The sequence below is a fragment of the Notamacropus eugenii genome, chromosome 7 (assembly GCF_028372415.1).
Source record: "Notamacropus eugenii isolate mMacEug1 chromosome 7, mMacEug1.pri_v2, whole genome shotgun sequence".
In the NCBI taxonomy this organism is placed as follows: Eukaryota; Metazoa; Chordata; class Mammalia; order Diprotodontia; family Macropodidae; genus Notamacropus; species Notamacropus eugenii.
In genome coordinates this window covers 116,932,267-116,952,336 of record NC_092878.1, presented here as the reverse complement: position 1 = coordinate 116,952,336, position 20,070 = coordinate 116,932,267, and the positions used below count along the sequence as shown (strand labels likewise).

The 20,070-nt window shown below is 35.9% G+C and overlaps 1 protein-coding gene across 3 annotated transcripts in view; it reads left to right on the top strand.

The window, feature by feature from the left end:
• The window catches only part of ANK2 (ankyrin 2), a 763,693-nt gene that overhangs the window by 188,118 nt on the left and 555,505 nt on the right, over positions 1–20,070 (top strand). For 2 of the 3 annotated variants that reach the window (XM_072624649.1, XM_072624647.1), the window contains exon 2: positions 14,845–14,905. The exons of the other annotated variant lie outside the window; for it this stretch is intronic. In XM_072624649.1, the coding sequence (XP_072480750.1) occupies positions 14,885–14,905 (21 nt within the window). In that variant the 5' untranslated portion in view covers positions 14,845–14,884. The remainder of the gene's footprint in view (positions 1–14,844; positions 14,906–20,070) is intronic. 3 annotated transcript variants of the gene reach the window in all.

Here is a 20,070-nt window from a genome sequence, read left to right as displayed (position 1 = left end):
ATCATTTATAAGCTTAGTGTTTGTAAGTAGGAATCACCTGTTATTTCCAGTGGAAGAGATATGAACTCTTACTCTTAAGATAATAAGAGGCATGTGGAAAATAGCCTTATTGATTTATAGACTTCTGAATGGGAGGGAGGAGATGCTATTTATTACAAATAAGAAGGAAAGTTTGCTTATTTGTAAAAATGAGAGGATTGGATTAGAAGATCCCTAAGTTTTGTTCCAACCAGAAGAAAATTAGAGTATGAATCCCATAGTATTTTTTTTTAATGTGGGGGAGGTGCCAGATGGACTCCCAGTTTCTCAAGCTGTTTATCTTTTTGGTCAGTAAGTTAAGCACCTTCTTGGCTGTCATACCAGTGCTCAAAAATCCCCATTACTCACGCATTCTAGCTATTGGCAATATAATGCCTGTCCAAATATGCAAAGCCCTTTCTCATGAGGACAGCTTTGATTTACCTTGCTTTCAGTGAATGTATGGAGAATACTTTCCCCTATTTTTCTGTTATTGAGGAAGGAAAAGATGTTTTGGAGATAGTGGAAAAATAAATAATGTGCATCTGAAAGACAGAACCAGCAAGAAGGTGGGAGTATGATTTGAATTGATTCCATATTGAGTCTTTTTCTAAAAGGAAAGTTCCAGAATTTTACAATTAGGCATTTTTTTATTTGTATGAGAAAATGAGTGTTCAACTCATTTCCCCCCCCCACCCCCCCATTCCTAAACACAAATCTGAATAGCCAGGCCTGTAGCCACACAATGTATTAGGGAGACAGAAGCACTCCTTTGGGAAATGTTTCTCAGATTGAGTCACTTGGCTGATTGTTATAAAAACTCAGGATTTTTCAGATTTGGTAAAGGGCAGATGAGTTCAGGCTACAGATTCTAGGTAATAGGAATGTGGGATTTTATCTAGGATATAACTTACCTTTCCATATGTATATTCCATATATCCATCTATATCTATACTTATTTAAATATTCATGAAAGGAACTGGATGTGGACCTAAGCATATATACATATTACATTTATGGATCTATATTATGATATATATGGATATATATTATGATGCATCATAATATATATCCATATATCTACATCTAGTCCCTTTCATGCATATATATCTATGTATCTATATCTAGTCCTCTTCTGTCCAACCAAGCTGAATTTCTTGCTCTCTCTGTACATGAGCCATTCAATCTTCCATTGTTCATAGGGCTTCATCTCGTTTACCAGAACTGAACCCCAAAGTTGCCTCCTCCATGAGGTCTTTACATGAAGGGTAGCATGGCTCAGTAGGAAGGCAATGACATTTGGAGTCAGAGGACCTGTGTTGAAATCCAGGTTCTACATTTTAATCCCACTGTGTCATTGGTTAAATCATTTAACTTTCCTGGGCCTCACCTTCCATATCTGTAAAGTGATGGAGTTAGAATAGATTATCTCTAACGTCTTCCCCAGCTCTAAATCTGTGACTCTGTGAGACTTTCCTAATACTCCAAACTGCTGAAAAAGAGAAATTGCCTTGTATTTATTTTGTTTGATAATAATAACAGCTAGCATTTTACATAGTGCTTTAAGATTTGCAAAATATAGTACAAATATTATCTCATTTTTTCCTCGCAACAACCCTTAGAGGTAGGGGTAATTATTATCTCTATTTTACATATGAAGAAACTGAGGCACAGAGAGATTAAGGGGCTTGCCCAGGATTACCCAACTAGAAAGTATCTGAGGCAGTATTTGAACTTGAGTTTTCCTGACTTTCAGTCCGGTAAGCACTATATTCATTGTGTCCAATTACCTGCCTCTGTTTATGATTCTTTTGTTAATACTTACATATAAATATGCCATTGTCTTAAAAGACAAGTTTTTTTTTTTGGCAGAGTCAAGATGGTTGAGTAAAAGCAGAGACTTGCTTGAGCTCTCCCCCAACCCCTCCAAATATCTGTAAAACTGACTCTAAACAAATTCTAGAGCCACAGAAACCACAAAATGAGAGAGTGAAACAAATTTCCAGTACAAGACAACCTGAAAGGTTGACTGGAAAGGTCTGTTGCACCAGTCTGAGAGAGGTACACAGTCCAGCACAGGTTGTGCCAGCACAGTCTGGGTCCTAGAAAACCTAGAGCAAGTCTCAAGGCACTGAATCACTGGCAGCTATGGTGGTTTCCTGACTTCTTAGCCCACAAACACCAAAGACAACTTAGAAGGTTAGTAGGAAAAATCTGTCAGACCTGGGTTAGAGAGGAGAGTGGTCTAATCCCAGCCCCATGGCAGTGGCAGTGGTGGTAGCAGTGGTGGTGGCAGTGGTTGCTTCCTCAACCCACAGATGATGAGGGAATAGAGTGGCTGATCAGAGGGGGGATTTCAGGGATCTCTTTGCTGGAGTGAGGCAAGATTCTCTTGCTTTACCCATGATTGGATCTTGGTCCCAGTCATGGGTGATGGACCTGGGGCGAGGAGGAGTGCTGTTATGTGGAGCTTGTGAAAGCAATGGAGAGGGAATTCTTCTCACAGTTCCAAGGTAGAAAAGATTGTTTGTGGTCACTTACAGACCAGAGCACAGACCAGGAGAGAAGTAAACACCTTTCTTTTCATCATGCAACCAGAAGAACTGAAAATTTACACGTTCCTAGAAATATCCCTGAAAACAGCTGCACAAAACCCCTGAAGCTTGGGGCAGTACACTCTCCACACTGGAAGCAGAATCCTACCTTAACACAGAGTTAAAAAGTCAAGTAGTTGACTGGGAAAATGAGCAAACAGCAGAAAAAAATCAGACTATAGAATCTTACTTTGGTGACAAGGAAGATCAAAACATACATCCAGAAGAAGACAGCAAAGTCAAAGCTCCTACATTCAAAGCCTCCAAGAAAAATATGAATTTATCTCAGGCTGTGGAAGAGCTCAAAAAGGATTTTGAAAATCAAGTAAGAGAAGTAGAGGAAAAATTGGGAAGAGAAATGAAACTGATGCAAGAAAATCATGAAAAACAAATCAGCAGCTTACTAAAGGACACTCAAAAAATACTGAAGAAAATAATACTTTAAAATAATACTTTGAAAAAAGGACTAACCCAAATGGCAAAAGAGGTCCAAAGAGTCAACGAAGAGAAGAATGCCTTAAAAAGCCTAATTGGTCAAGTGGAAAAGGAGGTCCAAAAGCTTGTTGAAGAAAATAATTCCTTAAAAATTAGAATGGAACAAATGGAAGCTAAGTGAGAAATCAAGAAATTACAAAACAAAGCCAAAAGAATGGGAAAGAAGAAGACAATGTGAAATACAATGTGAAATATCTCATTGGAAAAACAACTGACCTAGAAAATAGATCCAGGAGAGATAATTTAAAAATTATTGAGCTACCTGAAAGCCATGATTAAAAAAAGACCCTAGACATCATCTTTCAGGAAATTATTAAGGAAAACTGCCCTGATATTCTAGAACCAGAGGGTAAAATAGAAATGGAAAGAGTTCATCATTTGCCTACTGAAAGAGATCCCAAAAGGAAAATTCCTAGGAATATTTTAACCAAATTCCAAAGTTTCCAGGTCAAGGAGAAAATATTACAAGCAGTCAGAAAGAAACAATTCAAGTATCATAGAAGCACAATCAGGATAACATAAGATTCAGCAGCTTCTATGTTAAGACATTGGAGGGCTTGAAATATGATATTCTGGAGGTCAAAGGAGGTAGAATTAAAACCTAGAACCACTTACCCAACAAAACTGAGTATAATACTTCAGGAGAAAAAATGAACATTCAGTAAAATAGAGAGATTTCAAACATTTTTGATGAAAAGACCAGAGCTGAATAGAAAATTTGACTTTTAAATACAAGACTTAAGAGAAACATGAAAAAGTAAACAGAAAAGAGAAATCATAAAGGACTTATTAAAGTTGAACTATTTACATTCCTACATGGAAAGATGATATATATAACTCATGAGACCTTTCTCAGTATTAGGGTACTCACACACACACACACGGCACAGGGTGAGTAAATATGAAGGGATGATATATAAAAAATAAAATTAAGGGGTGAGAGAGAGGAAATGTACTGCAAGAAGGAAAAAGGGAGAAGTAAATTATCTCATATAAAAAGAGGCAAGAAAAAACTTTTACAATGGAGGGGAAGAGTGGGGGGAGGTAAGAAGGAATAAGTGAACCTTACTCTCATCAGATTTGGTTTGAGGGAATAATACACACACTCAATTGGGTATGGAAATATATCTTACCCTTCAAGAAAGTGGGGGGGGGGGAGATGAGAGGGTAGAATGATAGAAGGGAGGGCAAATGGGGAGAGGGGTATCAGAGGCAAACACTTTTGAGGAGGAATAGGGTCAAAGGAGAATAGAATAAATGGGGGTTGGATAGGATGGAGGGAAATATAGTTAGTCTTTTACAACATGACTATTATGGAAGTGTTTTGCATGACCACACATGTATAATCTCTATTGGATTATTTGCCTTCTCAATGAGGGTGGGTGGGGAAGGAGGAAGGAAGAGAATATGGAACTCACGGTTTTAGAAATGAATGTTAAAAATTGTTTTAACATGCAACTGGGAAATACAATATATAGGCAATGGAGTATAGAAATATATCTTGCCCTACAGTAAAATAGAAGGGAAGAGGATGTGTGGGGGAGTGATAGAAGGGAGGACAGATTGGGGAAAGGAGTATCAGAATGCATGCTGTTTTGGGGTGGGGAAGGGGAGAGATGGGGAGAAAATTTGGAACTCAAAACCTTCCAGAAGTGAATGTTGAAAGCTAAAAATAAATAAATTAATAAAAGACTTGAAAATGTAAATATCATTTTGGTTTTTTCCTATTATATATAAAGGTAGTTTTCAACTTTCATTTTTAATAAGATTTTGAGTTCCAAATTTTTCTCCCTGCCTCCCTCATCTTCCCCCTCCCAAGATGGCAAGCAGTCTCATGTAAGTTATACATGTGCAATCATGTTAAACACATTTCCACATTAATTGTGTTGTGAGAGAAGAAACAAAAGGGAAAAATTATGAAAAAAAAACAACACCTAAAATGAAGCAGTACGCTTTGATCGCATTTAGACTCCACAATTCTTTCTCTGGTCCTGCATAGCATTTTCCATCATGAGTCTTTTGGAACTAGAAGATAACCTTTTTGAAGGCAAGGACTGTTTTATTTATATCTTTGTATCTGTAGTACCCCACATAATGCCTGAGAAGTAATTGGAATTTAATAAATCTGTTGATTGATAGTTGACTAATTAAAAGAGAGCAAGGTAGATATAAAGTCAGGAGAATTTGAGACTGATAGCTAGAATTCTTCTACAGGGTTAGGGTCAGGAAGCTAAGTATGGCAGAAGACAATTCAAAGCTAGTAAATATTTCTATGCATTAGGAAGAATGGACAGATTTGTCCAGATGGGAAAGATGAGAAAGTAGGTTTCTCCAAGTAAGTAGTGCCTGACAGAGGCCTTGTGAAATATAGCCTCCAAAAGGATGTGGAAACCTCTTTTAAAGGGTGTCTGGTACTGTGTTTTTTAAAAATCTTTATTGCTATATTGAAAACAAAAAAACCCTCAAAATATTGAAAAAAAAACCCAGACATTATATGCAGCATTCCACATCTGTGGGCTCCTACTTTTACAAAGGAGTGCAAAGTTCTTATCTTTTCTTTAGAGCCAAGAGTGTTCTTTATAATTCCCTAATATCCATGTGATGGTTCCTTCTATTTACATTGTAGTCTGTATATGTTGTTTTCCTGACTCTGCTTACTTCACTTTGCATCAGTTCATAGAAGTCTTTCTATGTTTCCCTGTCTTCATCATGCTCAGTGTTTCTAATAGCATAGTAATATTCAGTTACATCCCCAGACCACAATTTGTTTAGTTGTTTCTCAGTTGATGGACATCTACTTTGTTTCCAGTTCTTTGCTACCACAAAGAGTGCTGCTGCAATGCATTGAGAATCTTTCTTTTTCCAGTGATCTCTTCAGACTATATGCCTAGCAGTGGAATCTCTGGGTCAAAGGGAAGGGAAAGGAGGGGAATAAGCTTTGATTAAGTACCTACTGTGTGCCAGGTACTGTATGAAGTGCTTCACAGATACTATCTCATTTCATATATGTGTATGAACAGTTTAATTACTTTATATATCTGATTCCAAAATACTTTTCAGAATGGTTGCACCTATTTGAAATTCCCCAACAATGCATTAGTCTTTCCACAAACTTTCAAACATTGGTGCTTGAATCTATTGGAGAGTTTAGGAGCAAAGGAGGCAGGAAGTCATGCTGTGACCTCAGAGCAGACAAGGAGTTCTACTGGTTAGAACAGTCATAGTCTGCCTCAATATTTTTCTTGGGGCCTGGGGCTGGGGAGCAACTAAGGCTAGTAACTGGGCAATTACCCAGGTCTCTGACCATTCAAAGAAATACTCATTGTGTTATAAACTCCACTGTATGTGATTTTCAGCTTAGAGGACTATATAAACTGCAAGTAGAGTAATAGCCACCATGTAGAGGTTTCTACTACACACATGAGAAGATATCTTGGTTGGGACAGCCAAATACTTTTCAATTCCCTGAACAAGGTTTCACGCTGTCACGTCCTGCATATTTGTGGGAGTCTGATCTTTGATATATAACATGGGTTCATTCTTTTTGCTCTTTCTACATTTTAGTGAAAAATAACATACAAAGTGAATAGTTTAGGTGTGTAGTTGCTTGGAATTGTAAACTCAAGGGTTGTCCATCACTTGGGGAATGACTGAACATATTTTGGTATTGTGAATTCAATGGAAAAGTCTCATTCCATAAGAAATGACAAAAGGGATTGATTCAGAGAGAGCTGAGAACACTTGTTTAAACGGGAATGGAATCAGGAGGACAAGTTACATGTTACAATAACATGGTAAAGATAAATGATTTTGAAAGACTTCAGAACTCTGATCAATGCAATGACAAGATCTAATTCCAGAAGACCAATGAGGAAGCATGTTCCCCAGATCTTGCCAGAAAGGGGAAGAACTTAGGGTGCACAATGAGATCTATCTATCTATCTATCTATCTATCTATCTATCTATCTATCTATCTATCTATCTATCTATCTTCTATCTATCATCTATCTACTATCTATCTATCTTCTATCTATCTCTCATCTATCTTCTATCTCTCATCTATCTATCTTCTATCTATTTATCATCTATCTATCTATCATCTATCATCTATCTATCTGTCTGTCATCTACCTATCTATCTGTCTATCATCTATCTTCTATCTATCTATTATCTATCTATCTTCTATCTATCTCTCATCTATCTTCTATCTATCATCTATCTATCTTCTATCTATCATCTATCTATCTATCTATCATCTATCTATCTATCATCTATCAATCATCATCTATCTATCTGTCTGTCATCTACCTATATATCTATCTGTCTATCATCTATCTTCTATCTTCTATCTATCTATTATCTATCTATCTTCTATCTGTCTGTCTATCTATCTATCTTCTATCTACCTATCATCCATCTATCTATCTATCTATCTATCTATCTATCTATCTATCTATCTATCTATCTATCTATCTATCTTTTTTAACATGAGCAATATGGGAATATATTTTCCTTGACTGTATATTTATCACAGGGGTTTTGTTTGCATTTTCTTTTTCCAAAAGTGAAGGAAAGGAAAGAGGGAGAGAAAATAGATTTTTGTTAAGTGAAAGAGAATTTATATTAAAACAAAATAAATAGGTTGTACTGCATGACCTCCAAAAGACCCCTCCAGCTCCAATTCTTGTGAATCTGTCCAATAGTTACATCTTACTTCAGTGCTTCAATTCCTAGAGATATTTTTCTACATCACATACAATAGAATGTGGTTTACCACAAAGAGGAGCAACTGTTCCATATAAAGTATATTTCTATTTTACTACATGTTTTACCTGAACTTATTACCACATCTGGCCCCGAGGCCTAAGAATTTCTGTGACTGAAGCTTATTTTTGCTCTTTCATGGGTACTCACAGCATTTCAGTTTCTAGATCAGGCCAACTTCCCTTGAGAGAGCCTGGGTCCTGGCTTTGATCTCTAGTATCTGTCTTTCAGGGAGAGAAGTGTATGGGGTGTGTGTGTGTGTGTGTATGTGTGTGTGTGTGTGTGTGTGTGTGTGTGTGTCTGTGAATGTGTGTGAATCTCTGGCCACCCTATAGTATTTAGTCTGGAAAAGAAGAGATTTAATGGAGATGAGATTGCTGTCTTCAAGTATTTGATGTTTGGGTTTGGGTTTGGTCCCTGGGGTGGGTGTGAGGTGGGGAAGGGAATGAAAAAAAATAGGATCAGGAAGTGGAAATTCCAAAGAGGCAAATTTAAGCTTGATATTTGAAAAAACTTCTTAATAATTATACCAAAAATGAAAGTGAAATCGGCTTCCTTGGTAGGGGGTGGAGTGGGAGGGTGGGAAATAGTGGCTTACCCCTTTATCAGAAGTGTTCAAGCAAAAACTTGGTCACCACTTGAGGAAGGATTCTTGTCCCTATATGGGTTGAATGAGTTGACCTTTGAGAGCCCTTTAAGTTGACCTCTGAGATTTTGTGATTTATTATCCATACTTGTATAGCCAGAATAAGGTTACCCCAACCTAAAGTTGAGGGCCCCTTCATCTCTGCAGCCTTTCAGCTAATGCCTAGACACCAGAGTAGCTCAGCTTAGCCCTGATGTCTAGTAGATTCTTTATTCTTCCTTGGGTTGTTAAATCACACAAATGAATATTTAATACTTTTTACAAACTCTTCAAGTGGAGGGAGTCATTCTGGTAGTAGTAGTTAGCATTAGAGATTTATCCACTTAACTTATTCTGGGAAACAAAGGAAAAAAATAGAAAATTGAGGTTTATCTATAAAAGAAAGTCTGCTGGTCAGGTAAGAGGAAGAGGGACAACAAATGATGATTGCTGACACCCTGAAATATAAAAAGAAGAGAAATAATTATAATCCATAGCAGTAGATCTTCTATGGGGATTTCTGGGAGGAAAAATAGACAAATGTCTAAAGTAAGAAGAAGGTTGGCAGGATTGTGATCTGAATATGTAGAGGGAATACACACGCCCATGGAATCATGGGACCATTGTAGTATGTAAAGGCTTTTCAATATTTATCCCAATTTCTTCAAATTCAGAGTTGCTGTTTTATTGGTTAGCCTGACCATGGGATCCTAGTTGCACAACTGGAAAGCTAATTAGAGAGCTAATGTCAACACTTCTGCTTCAAGATTATACAAGTTTCATTTTCATGTTCATTGACAAATATCGGTACTCACTATATAAACAGGAAATAAAATTTTAAAATGAAAAATCGTAAATTATTATGCGTTTTTAAACCTATCAGTTGTTTACTTCAATCCCAAAGATGTGTTCATTGACTTCAGTATTGCAGTATCAATGGTATCCTTCTTGATTTTTGTGATCCCTTTGGACCATTTTGGTGTATTTAACAAGGATTTAGTCTTTAATTGCATAGCTAGTCAGTGTGTATATTGTTCTTTGGTGCTGATTTCTTCCTTCTAAATCATTTCGTATAATTCTTCCCCCTTTTCTTTTAAATTTTCAAAATAAAATATCCTTGGAGCATAGTTCCAACAGTGGGACCCCTGGGTCAAAGGAAATCACTTTTTTCTGTTAAGTGATATATAATTCCATTGCTTTTAAAACAATCTCCCAGTTTCTCAGAAGAGGAAAGTGAGGGCCAGAAACATGATGTGAGCAAATAAAGGCCACTGATGTAAATAAATAGCAAGGCTATGATTTCAGTGTAGAATCTTATGCTTTTACCAACTGTTGGAGAAGGAGGGTCTGAGATTTAGCTTCAGCTCTAATCAGTACTTTTTACTGGAACCAACAGAACTCCCTCCCTTGGGAAGATGATTTATACTTTCTACAGCTGTAAACAATTTCTTTTTTTAGTTGGGGGAGTGGGAAAAACAGAAAACATAGTGGAAGCTGTTGGAAATGATATTTGAATTCATCTAAGAACTGTTATCTCTAATTAGAACTTAAACTAAGTGTGAGATTGGTGTGGAAGAAGGATGCTTAACTTTCTCCCTATTGTAGATGATTCTTGGTTTTAATTCTACCTCCTTTGGCCTCTGAAATATCATATTCCAAGCCCTCTGATCTCTTAATGTAGAAGCTACTAAATCTTGTGTTATCCTGATCGTATTTCCACAATACTTGAATTGTTTCTTTCCGGCTGTTTGTAATATTTTCTCCTTGACCTGGGAACTTGGGAATTTGACTGCAATATTCCTAGGAGTTTTCCTTTTGGAAAACTCTTTCAGGAGGTGATCAGTGATTCTTTCCATTTTTATTTTACCCTCTGGTTCTAGAATATCAGGGCAGTTTTCCTTGATAATTTCTTGCAAGATGATGTCTAGGCTCTTTCTTTTAATCATGGCTTTCAGGTAGTCCAATAATTTTTAAATTATCTCTCCTGGATCTATTTTCTTGGTCAGTGTTTTTTCCAGTGAGATATTTCATATTGTTTTCTATTTTTTCATTCTTTTGAGTCTGTTTTATAATTTCTTGATTTCTCATAAAGTCATTAGCTTCCATTTGCTCCATTCTAATTTTTAAAGAATTATTTCCTTCACAAAAGGTATTCTATGAGATGGAGTTGAGAGAGTTCATCCAAGGCATGGAGAGAGAAAATGTAAACACAGGGGATTAAGTGCCATAGATAAGGAAAGTCAGTTTTATATGATCACAGACTATGGGAGGAGGATTAATGTACCTAGAAAATAGGCTAGGGTCAGATTGTAAAGGGCTTTAAAAGCTAAACAGAGAAGTTATATTTTAATGGGAGCCATTAGAATTTATTGAGTAGAGGAGTGACATGGTCAGATATGTACATAAGGAAAATCACTTTGGCACTTGAGGCAGGAAGGCCAATTAGGAGGAAAATGCAACAATCCAACCTGAAGGTGATCAGGAACTGAACTAAGGTGGTAACTGTGAACAGAGAACAAAGGGGAAATGGAAAAGATGTTGTCCTAGAAATGGCAAGATTTGGCAACTGATTGGATACATGGGATAAAGGAGATAATATTGAAGTTATGAACCTAGGAGACTGAAATAATGTTAGTGCTTTTGACAGAAATAGGGATGTTGGAAAAGAGGTGGGTTCTTAGGGAGATAAATGAGTTGAGATATGTTGAATTTGAGATCTCTGTGGGAGAACCAATTTGATAAATTTGGTAGTTGGTAACATAGACCTGAAGCTCGGTAGAGAAACTAGCCTTGGATATATAGATCTGTGAGTCACCTGCGTAAAGATGATAATTAGATTTTTGGGAGCTGATAGGCTCATTGAAAGAGAAGGTTTTAGAAAAAAAGTGAAGGCGGCTAAGGGGTCTAATTGGAAAAATGAGCCAGAGAGACTTAAAAGGCGCAGTGAGAAGGTGAAAGAGCTAGGTGAAAGTATTATCACATAAATCAAAAGAGGAAAATGTAGCCAGGAGGAGAGAATGGCCAGTACTGTCAAATGAAGTAGAGAATTAAAGAAGGATGAAAACTGGGGAAAGATCATCACATTTGATATGTAAGAAACCATTATAATTGGAGAGAGCAATTTCAGCCGAGTAGGAGGCTATAAACCAGCTTACAAAAGATTGAAGGGCCTTCTAGATGCCCCCAGGAGCAGTGCTGCAGTCCTGTCAAGATCTTCATTATCCCATCACTCTTTGTTTTTTAAAACTTGTAGCATTATTATTGGTATTGCCTGGGAGGTGAGAGCATTGACTACTGATTCTTTCAAAGAGATATTCACTTGGCTTTTTCTATACCTTTAAATTTTGCTAGGGTATTGGGTCTACTTATTTTACAATTGGGTCTATCTATTTTAAGCATTGGGGGCAGTTAGGTTGTACAGTGGATAGAGTACTGGGCCTGGAGTCAGGAAGATTTGAGTTCAAATGTGACTTCAGACACTAGCTGTGTGATCTTGGACAAGTCACTTTACCCTGTTTGCCTCAGTCACCTCATCTGTTAAATGAGTTGGAGAAGGAAATGGCAAACCATTGCAATATCTTTACTGAGAAAACCCTAGATGGGGTCATGAAGAGTCAGACATGACTGAAATGACTTAAATAGCAAAAATTTTATGCATTCATCCTATGGTTCAGATGGTAGTTGGCAAGTATTAATTGTCACGACTAAGTGGTAAGTGTATGGTGCAGGTCTCTAAGCCTATGGAGTGAATAAAAAATCCTGGAGAAGGACCAAATGTGAGGAAGAACCAATTTCATTTCCTAAGTTTAAATTCTAGGAGATAAAAATAGATTTAAAGTTTTCTATCTTCATCTTCAAAGAAATTATATAGTCAAAGTTAGGAGGAGAGATTGGAAAAACTGTCCAGTTAATATTTCAAGTGGGACAAATGATTTTCATGGCTTCCTCTCCTGCCAACCCCAAAGGAAAACACTGGGCTTGAAGGAGAAAAAATAGAGGCATGATGTATTTCATCATTGGAAAGCTATTCACATTCAGATGCCAGGAGAATCCAATTGAATTGTGGGTCTTGGAGGAGTCCAAGAAGTGCATTGTAAAGGCAGCTAAATACAAGACAGTAGATCATTAAGATACAAGAGCTATGTAAAATGGTAACAGAACCACAGTGATGAGAAGAGCGCTTAAATGGCTCTTGACAGGCTCAATTCACTTAGAGAAGAATAAACATGTACGCAAGAGCCCAGAAACTAGTTTTTCTTTTCAAAAGGGAATAATGTGAGTTCTGTTAGTACAGCTCAGTGTATTCAGGGGCAGTTCTGAGCAACCTGCTACGAGCTAGAAGCAAGGAAATTCATACAGTAGCCCTGTGACTTTGGCAATGGCCTGAAATCCGGTCTAAAATTAAATTAGTTGAGTTTGAATAATTTTGAACAGTGACTAGAAATCTTTACTCAGCATGCAGCTTACAAAATGTTGATTATTTTAAATGTCCCTCATTGTAGTCTGAGATAATTTATTTAGTGGCCATTGATATTAGCATAAGGTTTAGTACATGAAAGAGATAGAAGATGCTCATCAATCTGCAGGTAATGATGTATAATATTTTTGTCCATTTGTTTTCTGTATAATTTTGTTGAACAAGATTTTTGGTTTTGTTGTTTTTTTTTAAAATTCAATTATCAGAAAACTTTAATTATTTCCCACCTGATCCCACTCCATAATGGATTAGCACTTATACTGGAATCTTACTAAGAGTTAAATTTTAAGTAAATTCAATTAGCATGTATGAAGTGCCTACCATATGTGTCAGGAATACTAGGGAGAAGAAAAACAATCCAAACAATCTTACCCTCAAAGAGGTTATATGTTTTACTGGGGGGAATTGTATGCACAGAAAAGTAAATTAAATGTTTGTATTAATATATATATATATACACCTATACATATATACATATACACATACCTATATAATATTCGATATGTAATTGTTTTCAGGTTGTTGGTGGGGGAGGGATCTGAAAAAGATTCCTGTAGGAGGTAGTGAGCAAGGTGAGAGTTGAATGGAGCTAGAGATTCCAAGAGGTGGCGGTGAGGAGATTCCAAGTTATCTTGCCCTCGTAGATGATAGATAATTTGAGGTGCCCATGGGAAAGAGAGAAAAGATCATGCCCATGAATAGCAAATGGAGTTGTTTGGCCAGAGTGTATGCTGTGTAAGGAGGAAGTACCTGAAGTAATACTAGAGAATCTGGAGTCAGAGTGTGGAGGACTTTAAATGCCACACAGAAGAGGCCATAGGGAGCCACTGAAGCTTTTTGAGCAGGGAAATAGCACGGTCAGATCTTGGCTTTCGAAATATCAGTTTTGCATCTGGGTAGAAGATGGATTGGAGTGCGGCTGGATGCAAGGAGATCAATCAAGTCCTGTCTCTAACTGTGACCATGAGCAAGTCACCTGATTGCCTCAGGCAGTTACTTTAAAGGCAGCTAGGTGGTACAGTGGATAGAGTGCTAAGCTTAGAGTAAGGAAGATGAGTTCAAATCTAGCCTCAGACACTTAGGAGCTGTGTGACCCTGAGCAAGTCACTTAATATCTGTTTGCCTCAGTTTCCTTCAACAGTAAAATGGGAATAATAACACCTACTTTCTAGGGTTGTTGTGAGGATCAACTGAGATATTTGTGAAGTATTTAGCACAGTGCCTGGCGTATACTTTTCCCTTTTTTCTATCACCCTCAGGCATTCTCTAAGACTATAAATTATATACCAGGAGTCCCCTTCATTGATTACATCGCAGGTCCAAAATCCTTCTCCCAGTTCCTCTGTTAAACATGTACTTTCCCCTCTTCTTTTTCACATATCCTTATTTAACTAATGGAGCAAATACATTAAAAATGTTTCTCTTTCTTTTCCGTTTATAATATATTGTCTATTTTTTATGTAATTTAAATATATTTAAGATGTATTTAAATATTTTTCATATTCTCAAAGGTATAATTTTATATCTTTCAATTTTACACAATAATCATTCATTTTCCTCTCTTTCTTCCCCAAACACACACATTGAATCCTCCTTTGTAATGAAAAACCCCCAAACATTTATTTGAAACCGACTGACTGGCCAACAGTATGTGTGACCATGCTTCCTTATCTCTTTTGCAAGAGAAGGGATATATTTTAAATACATTACTTTTAGAAGTTATTTATCAAGGTGTAATGAATCAACACTTATTCTACAAATGCCTCACTTTCAGTCGGAAATTTAGAATATTAATTTCACATGTTAATGCTCATGATTGATGAATAATTGGGATTATTACAAAATTTTAATGTGTTCTTTTTCTTTTCTAGGTAAGTAACTAAACGGGGACATGAAGCACTGACATTTCAAATGACCACCATGTTGCAAAAGGTACTTTTGGTATTTTAGCATTGCTTTATTAAAAAGAAAATCCTATGAAGGTGTTTGGAGGTTAAAGCTTTCCCAGGATGGTTCAAAAAATTTAAATAAAATACATATTAATAAATAAATAAGATAAATCAAATAATGATGGATTAAAAACTTTTTAAATTTTAAAATATTTTAACATTAGAGTGATTTAAGTGCTATTGTGCATAATTCTTGACTGGAATTTAACATGTAACCATCTTTCCTGTTCCCTAAGTTATTAATGTCAATAACCACTGTAACAACTGACAGGTAATTACATCCTCCATCCCATCAGCAACCTGATTACTTGACTTTGTATGTGCTTGGGGTTATATTTGTGTGTGAGTATGTGTGTGCATTTATGCACATGTGTGAATGTATAGATCTGAGAGAAAAGAGGATGAAACAAAATAAAAATAAAAGTCAGTAGTTGTGCTGACGTAGAGCTGGTTTACCTACTTTCTCTCAACTTTTACTTGAGGTAATAGTTTGCTTAATGATTCTAATAGATTACCCTTCAAAAAAACACAAACAAAGTAACTTTAGATAATCTCTTATTTCCTAAAATCATGGAATTCAGAGCTAAAGGTCCACCACATCACCTTACAGATATGAAAACTGAGATGTAGAGAGGTTAAATTACTTTCTCAAGGATACAATAGTAATGAATAGCTGAGTTCTCTTCTGTAGATAGGTTTTATCATTTAAGAGCTTAATCCCACATAGGGGAAAAAGTACCACCTATTGAGACATGTAGAATATTAAAATTGTGAAAATTGAGCACCTGCATGTGGTTGTGATAGGCATGAGTTACAAACCTGTTGAGATTTTGTTTTTTAGTTTTATTCTGAATTAATCTGATGACTATACTCAAAATCCCTGTATCTTTAACACCTTTGTTTTCCACTTTCTTTGCCAAAAGGTATGCAGATAAGACTAATGAGTGTATCATCTCTGATATGCTGCTGGGGATAATGAAGATATATCCTCAGGAATTTGAAAGATTAAAAAAAACTTATCAAGAGTACAATATATGTAAAAAAAAATCACAGAAGACATCATGGCTTCCATGTTCTTTCTTTGAGGTTAAGATCACAAAAGAAAAAAAGAGTAAAATAAGAAAATAAAAATAAAAAATACATGAGAAAGGCCATTTCCTGAGACCAAATATTTTGATGCCCAAAGCTTCTCAGTTTCTTCACACCTTGGCAAGTTTTTGAGTGTATTCATTTATAATTACAAATTTAAAAGTTAACATCAGTTTAATGAATTGGAGATTTGGGGGAGGTTAAATGGATTTAACCAAAACATTACATTTTAAAATCTAGACTTAAAATCTAGACTACAGCTTCTAAGTTATGTTTATTGATAGACTTCATACTCTTATTAAACTTATTAAAACTCTTATTAAAAGTCTCTTTTTAACGCTGCAAGTTATATGAGGGAGATATTAAGACTTGAAATTGTACTCTTTTATTTCATAAGGAAGCACATATGTGAGAATCTGGCTTGGTCCAAGGGTTTAAAAAATGGATTTCTTTAGTTTTACTGGCAGTAAAATCTAAATCTGACCAGTGATGCCCAATAACAAACTATATGCATATGTTATACTTTAACACAGCAATTTCACTATGTTAAGTTACACTTTACCAAAGTACAACTTGTATGACTCTTCCAATGTTTGTAATGACCAAGTTTATGAATAGTATGGATGGAATTATACTTTGTATTTGTTGTGGTTGTTCAGTCATTCAGTTGTGTCTGATTCTTCATGACCCCATGGATCATAGTGTCCCTGGAGTTTTCTTGGCAAAGATACTGGAGTGACTTGCCATTTTCTTCTTTAGTGGGTTAAGACAAACAGAGGTTAAGTGACTTGCCTAGGGTCACATAAGTGTCTGAGGCAAGAATTGAACCTCATCCTTTGAGCCACCTAGTTGTCTCCTTCATATTAGCATTATCTTAGTTTACGAAGGATAGCTGTTCTATGGTATCCTTGAGTGATAGTTATATGATTCTATAAAAGAGGCAGTATTGAGTACTACTATGAATAAAAAAGGCATGGACTAGCCATGAAACCAAGTAATATAACCCCAAGAAGGGGACCTTCCCTCAGGATAAGAGCTAATTGTGAATAGGTAGTCTAAATAATTTCTAGTGCAGTATGAATTAGATGGGTGCTGAAAAACCAACCTGATGGGTTGAGCCAATCCTTCAGATCTCTGTTAAAATGCAAATGTATTTCTTAAGAGTAGAAAGAACTTAAATCACCAGCATATATTAATATATTAAGTAACAGATAAATTTATCAATTTAAGTTCTTGTAGTCAAGATCAATATTCCAAAGGAGCAGGATATAGGATAAGTAAACTTTGATGGAAGGGAGACAGAAGGAACAGGCCTGGAACATAGAATTCTTCTTAGACAGGTACATGCCACAGTAAATATTCTTGGATTCCTGGGCAACCATAAGGCAGCATCAGTCCCTGGGGATATATCTGTGTTTATGGGAAGAAGGAGAGATTGTAAGGAGAGAAGGAATCTAAAAGAAGAAGTGGGTGGCTGTTAGAAAAATTATATACTTTGTGTATTTCATAACATGGCATAGAGTTAGCCAGAACTGCAGAACTAGAATTGATAGTAATAAGCAGATTGAGGACTTCCTGCTGGGCAACATTCTGGAGGTTTTGGGGGCATGGCCATGGCAGGTAACTAGTGCTTAATCTAGTCAAGTTCCAGTTAGGATCACTTAAGAAGTAGTTGAAGTTGGTTGAGTCTATTGTTATTGTAGGCAGCTATGATTAGATCATTAACAATTGGCTTAAGGAGAGTGAGGTTTGAGATAGGGAGAGGCAGAAGTCACTTGCTTTTCTTGTGAGACTGTTGCTATGATAACACTTTGTACATATTTGATAAAATTTGCTGTTATAATTATGCAGCACTTTGTCCTTACTTGTTTCAGACATTTTGAAGGCACTTTTTCTACTTGATCAGACAAAGCTATTGTTAAATAGTCCAGTACCCCGGACAGCTCCCCTGGAGAGAATTTGATCTATTGATAGAAAATCTGGAGACAAACTGATGCCTTCTATTGTTAGAATCTCAGACCTTCTAGATTTGTTTCTCTCTCTTAGGGGAAAGGGGCAGCCCCTATTATAGGAGCCTTTTATAGGACTTGAGAATAATTTTCATTCCCCAGAGATTTTAGTTCCTGTGTTGGAAAGGAGGACTATAATTTCTGGGACGTGGGATTTCTCAGAGCTCCTGAATCTGCATGAGGTCTGACAACATGGTACCTCATTGACCTCTTCATTACATGGTTTGTTGTCTGAGTGCCCTCTGCTTTCCATATTGAGGCTCTGAAAGGCATTTATACAAACTAAATAAAATCAGTTAATGTATTTATAAACATTACTCATTCCATCATCAATTTTTGCTTCTTTTGATTTTGTTTGTGTCTGGGTTGAGGAACTCTGAGTGCCTTTGTTCTATTGAGAAGCCACAAAATATCTTGAAAATTTTTAGGAAGGGTAAAGATGAATGGTGCTGATAGATATTTTATGGGTCTCAATTCTTTGGAGGTTCAGTGATTTTTTTTGAAAAGCATTTGCTAATTTAATTAAAGTAGATGAGAATAGTGTAGAGGATAGTTAGTTGACCGCAGCATCAAGAAGATCTTATCTCAAGTCCTACCTCTGACGTACAGTGGCTTATATGATTCTGGGCAAGTCATTTAACTTATCAGTAGCCAACTCTGTAAGATTATGTTGCCTTAGCCCAGAGCTTACCACAGTGACTGACGCATATAAGTAGGCACATTAAAATGTTTTTAAATTGATTGATAAGTTGCAGAACAGGTGTCAATCTGAATTGGGAGAGGAAGTTCCTCATGAGGAATATCTGACACCAATAAAATCATAGATCTGATAAAAATAAAAAGAAAACATAGATTGAAATACTTAAAAAAACATAGGCTAAGCTTTACAAGTGTCAAAGAAGAGAATGTTAGAAAACAGACATTTTAAAATCTTGTTTTTATTTATTTTTGGTTTTATATCACCTCAGTTTCCAAATATACTCCTTTCTACTCCCTGCCTAGTAAGTCATCTCTTGTAATACAGATTTTAAAAAAAGAAGCTTTTTTTTAAAAAAAGAAATTCAGCAAAACTAATCAATATATCAATTATGTCTGGAAATATGCATAATATTCCAATCTCATATATTGTTCTCACCTCTTCAAAGAGGGGATGTACATTTTTTGAAGTCTTATTTGTGGGTCAAGTTTTGGAATTATAATTTTTATTTGCTCAGTTTTGGAAAGTAGAATTATTATTGTTGATTTCTATGTTCTTTTAAATCACTGTGTCAGATGGTAAAAACAATCATCTCTGCACATATTAGCAATGCAATTTTTTGATCTTTTATTTGTATCAGTAAAATGTGGTCATTCAGGCATTTTCTGTACTCATTGAATATTAGCTTTTTCTTCTAGTTGATAAGTATAGCATTATTAAGGCACAACCCGGATATATTGCAATTTAAATCCTTTGGATTATTATCATAAGTTCCTGGAGACACATGCCTAATTAAGAAAAATGTTGTAATTACATTTGCTTTGGACTACATAAACATGAGAATCTATTCACAAATTAGAGTCTTACTATTGGATATCTCTGCCAGTATTGGCACTAATGCACTATCCCTGGATCCATATAACTTTGCTGCTATGAAAAGTATCTTGTCAGAAAAAAAATCAAATTTCTGATTTTTAACCTCTTTAGTCATAGTTGACAGTAAGGTGAAAGTGTTTTTGTTTTAACATAATTACATCAAATATAATCTGCGATACCCTTCTCCCACTCTGAACTGAAGAAGGGAACCAGGAAATAAAAAAAATATTGCTAACTTTCAAAAAATGACTAGTGCTTTTCTAGACAGAGGTCCATTGCTCGTATAACTGTAGAATTTCAGGATGCTGGATTATAAAAGCTGTAGCTGTAAAGTAATGATACCATCTTCCCTCTGTAACTTTTGACATCCATTTCATTATAGTCACTCCTGTAATGTACATAGACTATGGGCAAAAGGAGTTGGTATCCAATGATTTAATTGATTTTCTTATTCATTTATTAAATATCTACTATATT